The sequence below is a fragment of the Polyodon spathula genome, chromosome 47 (genome assembly GCF_017654505.1).
Source record: "Polyodon spathula isolate WHYD16114869_AA chromosome 47, ASM1765450v1, whole genome shotgun sequence".
Lineage (NCBI taxonomy): Eukaryota > Metazoa > Chordata > Actinopteri > Acipenseriformes > Polyodontidae > Polyodon > Polyodon spathula.
The window spans coordinates 2,450,257-2,457,756 of record NC_054580.1 but is presented as its reverse complement, the minus strand read 5'-3'; the positions used below and the strand labels follow the sequence as shown (position 1 = coordinate 2,457,756).

Below are 7,500 nucleotides of genomic sequence, written 5' to 3'. Positions count from 1 at the left end.
TCGGGTGTGTGTTAGGGGCGTGTCTCTGTGCTCGGGTGTGTGTTAGGGGCGTGTCTCTGTGTGGGTGTGTGTTAGGGGCGTGTCTCTGTGCTCAGGTGTGTGTTAGGGGCGTGTCTCTGTGCTCAGGTATGTGTTAGGGGTGTGTTCGAGTCTCACCTGCAGTCGCGTGTTGAGAGCCTGCAGGGCAGCGCTCTTGTCCTGCACGCTCAGGAAGTGTCTCTGCAGCGCCTCCAGCTGGTCGTGCAGCCTGCCCCCCCGAGCCTCGCTCTCACACAACCGCGAGGAGAGGGAGAGCTTCTCCGCCAGCAGGGAGGCATTCTGGGAAAAAAACAAACACCACAGCGGAGAATCAGGACCCAACCTGCAAGAATCTAATACCCCCCCTGAGGGGCAGAATCTAACTGAGTCTAATACCCCCACCCCCCCCGGGGCAGCAGTGTGATTATAATACTGTGGTATTGAATCTACCTGTCTCTCCACCTCAATCAGTCTGTCACTCAGACGGTCTGAGTAGATTTGGGGGTCCCTGCTGGTTTGAGGCTCCTCCTTGTTTTGGGGGTCACGGTCGGTGATCTGGGATCCCGTGTTGTTTTTTGGGGTGCTGGAATCTTGGGGGTCCCAGTCAATTTGCGGTCCTGTGTTGTTGTTGTTTTTTGGGGTGCTGCTATTTTGGGGTTCGCTCTGGCTGGCTGCGACTCTCTCTGACACCCCAATAAGAGCCTTCAACTGGAGAGAAAGAGGGGGAGAGAGAGAGAGGGGGGGGGGAGAGAGAGAGAGAGAGAGAGAGAGAGGATTACGAGAGTGAGGGGGGGGAGTGAGAGAGCTGCGAGGAGAGAGGAGAGGAGAGGTGAGTCTCTAGGAAGCTCTGGGGGGGGGAGGGAGAGAGAGAGAGAGAGAGAGAGAGAGAGAGAGAGAGAGAGAGAGAGAGAGAGAGAGAGAGGGAGAGAGAGAGGGAGGGAGGGAGAGGAAGGAGAGAGAGAGAGAGAGAGAGAGAGAGAGACGCACACATAAACAGAAAGGAAAATCAATAATTGTGTGTGTCTGTGTGTGTGTGTGTCTGTGTGTGTGTGTGTGTGTGTGTCTGTGTGTCTGTGTGTGTGTGTGTGTGTGTGTGTGTGTGTGTCTGTGTGTGTGTGTGTGTGTGTGTGTCTGTGTGTCTGTGTGTCTGTGTGTGTGTGTGTGTGTGTGTGTGTGTGTGTGTGTGTGTGTGTGTGTGTGTGTGTGTGTGTGTGTGTGTGTGTGTGTGTGTGTGTGTGTGTCTGTGTGTCTGTGTGTGTGTGTGTCTGTGTGTCTCAGCGTCTCTCACCCTGTGTGTCTCAGCGTGTCTCAGTGTCTCACCCTGTGTGTCTCAGCATGTCTCAGTGTGTCTCAGTGTCTCACCCTGTGTGTCTCTTCTTGCAGTTGCTGGTTCTGGCTTGTGAGCGCCTCCTTCTGGTCTCTCAGGGTGCTGATCTGCTCCTCCCTGACTCGCAGTGTCTCTTTTAAGGAGGATTCGAGTCGCTTCTCCAGGAGCTTGAAACTGAGAGAGAGGAGAAGAGGAGAGAGGGAGGAGAGGAGAGGAGAGAGGAGAGAGGGAGGAGAGGAGAGAGAGAAGAGGGGGAGGAGGAGGGAGAGAAGAGAGAGGGGGAGAGAAGGGTAGTATTGTATAATACATTACTGCACAGACACACTCTGATCTCCCCTCTCCCCTCCCCCCCTCTCCTCTCCCCTCCTCCTCCCCTCTCCCCCTCTCCCCTCCCTCTCTCCCCTCTCCCCTCTCCCCTCTCCCCTCCCCTCTCCCCTCTCCCTCTCTCCTCTCCTCCTCACCTCTCCTCATTTTGCTGCTGCTCCAGGCCCCTCCTCTCCTGGCTAAGCTCCGCCTTCTCCAGCTCTCTGCCCAGCCTCTCCACCTGATTAGTCAGTTCCTGAGACCGCACCTTCTCACTCACCAGCTCCTGTGTGATTGGATGAGAAAAAGCAGTGTGTCCCAGAGTCTCTTGGTGTGTATCAGTGTGTCTCAATGTCCCTCTCAGTGTCTCACCTCTCTGAGACAGGTCAGGCTGCCCCTCATCTCCACTCCCTGCTGGATCAGCTCCCTGTTCTCTCTCTCCAGGTCCCGGAGCTGAGACACAGAGTCCTTTACCTGGGACAGATCTGCAGAGAGGAGCCTGGGAGACACATACAGAGAGAGAGAGACGCAAAGGAGAGGCAGAGAGGCAGACAGACAGGCAGAGAGGGAGAGAGAGAGAGAGAGAGAGAGGAGAGAGAGAGAGGCAGACAGACAGACAGAGAGAGAGAGAGGAGAAGAGAGGAGAGGAGCGAGAGAGAGAGAGAGGCAGAGACACACAGAGAGAGAGAGAGAGAGAGAGAGGCAGGCAGAGAGACAGGATCAATACTATTATTAGTGGGTCACGCAGACCTAACAGACAGGCAGAGAGGGAGAGAGAGAGAGAGGGGGCGGCAGAGAGACAGGATGGCAATAGTATATTAGTCAATAATCAGTCGTATCATCCTTAAAATCAATACTACCAAAAAATTTGTAGATAGGTAAACTTCAGAAAACATGAAGCCAGATAAACTAACTCCCCTAATCTCTACCCCTCCTCTCCTCCCTCTCCCCTCCTCTCCCCTCCCCTCCTCCCCTCCCCTCTCCTCCCCTCTCTCTCCTCCCCTCTCCTCTCCTCTCCTCCTCTCCCTCCCTCCTCTCTCCTCCTCTCCTCTCTCCTCTCCTCCTCCTCCCCTCTCCTCCTCTCCTCCTCTCCTCCTCCTCACCGTTGCTGCTGCTCCAGCTCTATTACTCTCAGCTGGCTCTCCTCCAGGGCTGCCTCTGCCACCTGACTCTCCTGCTTCAGCCTCCGTGCCTCTTTCTCCAGCTGCCGCCGCTCCCTGCCCTGCCTCTCCAGCTCCTCCTCCAGCCCCGCCCTGCCCTGCTCCAGGCTCAGGAGGGCCTGCCTGGCCTCGCCCAGCTCCCTGCTCAGCCCGTGCCTCTCCCTCTCCCCCTCCTCCACCTCCAGCTCCAGCTCCTCCGCTCTCCTCCTCCCAGTCACCAGGGAGCGCTCCAGCCTCTCCACCTCGCAGCGCAGAGACTGGCACAGCGGCTCCAACTGCTCTGCCTTCGAGGAAAGAGGAGGGGTTAGCGAGAGAGAGGAGGGAGGGGTTAGAGAGAGGAGGGCGGGATTAGTGAGAGAGGAGGGAGGGGTTAGAGAGAGGAGGGCGGGGTATTGAGAGAGGAGGGCGGGGTTAGTGAGAGAGGAGGGAGGGGTTATATAGAGAGGGAGGGGTTAGTGAGAGGAGGGGTTAGAGAGAGAGAGGAGGGAGGGGTTAGAGAGAGGAGGGCGGGATTAGTGAGAGAGGAGGGAGGGGTTAGAGAGAGGAGGGCGGGGTATTGAGAGAGGAGGGCGGGGTTAGTGAGAGAGGAGGCCTGGCTCTTCATGCTCTCCAAGCTCCTCCTCAGCTGGTCTCGCTCTCGCTCCAGTTCCTCTTTCTCGGTTTCCAGTTGCCCCAGTACAGCCCCCTCCAGTTTGTGCATCTCCACCAGACTGCGCAACTAGGAAATTCTCCTCATCCAGCTGGGCTCGCTCCGACTGCAGAGACTGGGAGAGAATACACACACACACGCACACACACACACACACAACACACACACACACACACACACACACACACACACACACACACACACACACACACACCATGAACACGTTATCATCCCTCTATGTGCTTCACAATGCTTCCCTATGCTTTACCAGACCTCTCTGTGCTTTACAATGCTTCCCTATGCTTTACCAGACCTCTCTGTGCTTTACAATGCTTCCCTATGCTTTACCAGACCTCTCTGTGCTTTACAATGCTTCCCTATGCTTTACCAGACCTCTCTGTGCTTTACAAATGCTCCTCCCAGTGCTCTGCATGACTGTGCTTTACAATGCTCACCTCCACTTCCCTCCGTGCCTCCTTCAGTCTCGCCTCTGCCTTCCTCAGCCTCATGTTCTCAGCCTCCAGCTCTCTCCGCCTCCCTGCCTCCCTCTCCCTGTCCTCTCGCTCCCTCTTCTCTCTCTCCATTCTCTCCCTCTCCTCCCTCTCCCTCTCCTCTCTCTGCTCTCTCTCCCTCTCCCTCTCCTCCCTCTCCTCCCTCTCCTCCCTCTCCTCCCTCTCCCCTCTTTCCTCTCCCAGTTTCTCCCCTCCCTCTCCACCCTCCTTCCTCTCCCTCTCCCCTCCCTCACCTCTCTCCTCTCTCTGCCTCCTTTTATCATCCCCTTCTCTCTCTGCCTCTCCTCTCTCCTCTCTCTTCTCCCTCTCCTCTCCCTCCCTCTCCTCTCCCTCTTCTCTCATTTTCACCCCTCCGTCCCCGCTCTCCTCTCTCTGCCTCCCTCCCTCCTCTCCCTCCTCTCTCCCCTCTCCCTCCTCTCTCTCCTCTCTCGGTTCCTCACTTCCCTTCTCCCTCTCTCCTGTCTCCTTCACTGCACCCCTGACCCCTGACCCCTGCCATCGCTTGACCTCCATTGTGAGGTCACTGACCTGCCAAACGTACAGAGAGGAACACATTTAGTTTTGGGATGGGAATGAGACTCCTATTGCATAGCAGTTTGATCCATAAGAAACACCTGAGCCCATTGCCTAGATACTGCGGCTCACCAAGCCTTAATGAATATTACCTGAGTTCTCCCTCCCTCCCTCTCTCCTTCCCTCTGCCTCTCCCTCTCCCTCTGCCTCTCCCCCTCCCTCCCTCTCTCCTTCTGCCTCTGCCTCTCCCCCTCCCTGTCTCTCTCCCTCTCCCTCTCTCTCTCTCTCTCTCAGCTCAGCCTCAAAGCTCTCTCCTCTCTCTGAAGTTCCTCACTTCCCTTCTCCCTCTCTCCTGGAGAGGAGGGGGAGAAGGAGAAGGGTCACAAATTACACAGAACCAGCCTGACTTTCTAAAACTGCTTGGAAATCCAGGCACGGGAACAAGACTCCCGCTGCACAGCAGTGTGAGGGAGTTTAATAATCAGACTCCCGCTGCACAGCGGTGTGATCCAGTCCTGCTTTCACTGGGAGTTTAATAATCAGACTCCCGCTGCACAGCAGTGTGATCCATCCTGCTTTCAGAAACACCTGACAGCCCAGTTGCTTTCACTAGGAGTTTAATAATGCAGACTCCCGCTGCAAGCAGTGTGATCCAGTCCTGCTTTCACTAGGAGTTTAATAATCAGACTCCCGCTGCACAGCAGTGTGATCCAGTCCTGCTTTCACTAGGAGTTTAATAATCAGACTCCCGCTGCACAGCAGTGTGATCCAGTCTCCCGCTGCACAGCAGTGTCACCTGCTTTCACTAGGAGTTTAATAATCAGACTCCCGCTGCACAGCGGTGTGATCCAGTCCTGCTTTCACTAGGAGTTTAATAATCAGACTCCCGCTGCACAGCAGTGTGATCCAGTCCTGCTTTCACTAGGAGTTTAATAATCAGACTCCCGCTGCACAGCAGTGTGATCCAGTCCTGCTTTCACTAGGAGTTTAATAATCAGACTCCCGCTGCACAGCAGTGTGATCCAGTCCTGCTTTCACTAGGAGTTTAATAATCAGACTCCCGCTGCACAGCGGTGTGATCCAGTCCTGCTTTCACTAGGAGTTTAATAATCAGACTCCCGCTGCACAGCAGTGTGATCCAGTCCTGCTTTCACTAGGAGTTTAATAATCAGACTCCCGCTGCACAGCAGTGTGATCCAGTCCTGCTTTCACTAGGAGTTTAATAATCAGACTCCCGCTGCACAGCGGTGTGTGATCCAGTCCTGCTTTCACTAGGAGTTTAATAATCAGACTCCCGCTGCACAGCAGTGTGATCCAGTCCTGCTTTCACTAGGAGTTTAATAATCAGACTCCCGCTGCACAGCAGTGTGATCCAGTCCTGCTTTCACTAGGAGTTTAATAATCAGACTCCCGCTGCACAGCGGTGTGATCCAGTCCTGCTTTCACTAGGAGTTTAATAATCAGACTCCCGCTGCACAGCAGTGTGATCCAGTCCTGCTTTCACTAGGAGTTTAATAATCAGACTCCCGCTGCACAGCAGTGTGACCAGTCCTGCTTTCACTAGGAGTTTAATAATCAGACTCCCGCTGCACAGCAGTGTGATCCAGTCCTGCTTTCACTAGGAGTTTAATAATCAGACTCCCGCTGCACAGCAGTGTGATCCAGTCCTGCTTTCACTAGGAGTTTAATAATCAGACTCCCGCTGCACAGCGGTGTGATCCAGTCCTGCTTTCACTAGGAGTTTAATAATCAGACTCCCGCTGCACAGCAGTGTGATCCAGTCCTGCTTTCACTAGGAGTTTAATAATCAGACTCCCGCTGCACAGCAGTGTGATCCAGTCCTGCTTTCACTAGGAGTTTAATAATCAGACTCCCGCTGCACAGCAGTGTGATCCAGTCCTGCTTTCACTAGGAGTTTAATAATCAGACTCCCGCTGCACTGGAGTTGTGATCCATTCCTGGTTTCACTGGGAGTTTAATAATCAGACTCCCGCTGCACAGCAGTGGATCAGTCCTGCTGTCAATAGGAGTTTAATAATCAGACTCCTGCTGCACCAGTGTGATCCAGTCCTGGTTCAATAGTTTAATAAGCTGACTCCACTGCTCACCTGGTCTCTGTGTGTCTCACCTGGTCTCTGTGTGTCTCACCTGGTCTCTGTGTGTCTCAGCCTGGTCTCTGTGTGTCTCACCTGGTCTCTGTGTGTGTCTCACCTGGTCTCTGTGTGTGTCTCACCTGGTCTCTGTGTGTCTCACCTGGTCTCTGTGTGTCTCACCTGGTCTCTGTGTGTGTCTCACCTGGTCTCTGTGTGTGTCTCACCTGGTCTCTGTGTGTGTCTCACCGGGTCTCGCTGTGTCTCACCGGGTCTCTGTGTGTGTCTCACCTGGTCTCTGTGTGTGTCTCACCTGGTCTGTGTGCTCCTTGCTCTCTAGCGCCCCCTCCAGGTCTCCCAGCCTCCTGCGCAGCTCCTGGTTCTCTCTCTCCACTCCCAGCAGCCGATTGCAGGAGAGGAAATGCTCCACCTCTACACTGAGGGGCTGGGGGGCTGAGGAGAGAGGAGAGAGGGGGAGAGAGGGGAGAGAGGGAACAGAGAGAGAGAGAGGGGCTAGAGACGGAGATAGAGCGCACACACACACACACACTCTCATTCACAGTGTTCACTCACCTCCCTCAAGCCACGCATCCCTTTCGGGCTCCTTCCCCCAGGTGGGCGGGGTCTCTGCCAGCCTGTGTTTAAGCTCTGCCTCCAGGGCGAGGTTCTCCTCCAGCAGCTCGTCCACCCGCTGCCTCTCAGCATCGCGCTCCTGAAACCCCAAACACAGGGGGGGGGCAACCACAGACAGGGGGCAAAACACAGAGGGAACCGCTCAAGCAAACACCTCACAGGTAACTGAATAATTTCCACCTCCTGCACTGTCCCCATCTCTCTACCCCCTTGTATGTCTCTCTCTTTCTCCCTGCTTCTCCTTCTCTCCCTGTCCCCCTGTCTCTCTCTCTCTCCCTGTCCCCCTGTGTCTCTC

At 55.0% G+C, this 7,500-nt stretch overlaps 1 protein-coding gene across 1 annotated transcript in view; it reads right to left on the bottom strand.

The window, feature by feature from the left end:
• Positions 1 to 7,500, bottom strand: part of LOC121306289 (girdin-like) — a 23,661-nt gene that overhangs the window by 7,346 nt on the left and 8,815 nt on the right. The window contains 12 exon segments of the mRNA XM_041238029.1: positions 157 to 318; positions 469 to 726; positions 1,381 to 1,519; positions 1,807 to 1,934; positions 2,021 to 2,147; positions 2,752 to 3,100; positions 3,400 to 3,535; positions 3,537 to 3,572; positions 3,913 to 4,014; positions 4,791 to 4,834; positions 6,864 to 7,085; positions 7,146 to 7,284. Of these exon segments, the coding sequence (XP_041093963.1) occupies positions 157 to 318; positions 469 to 726; positions 1,381 to 1,519; positions 1,807 to 1,934; positions 2,021 to 2,147; positions 2,752 to 3,100; positions 3,400 to 3,535; positions 3,537 to 3,572; positions 3,913 to 4,014; positions 4,791 to 4,834; positions 6,864 to 7,085; positions 7,146 to 7,284 (1,842 nt within the window).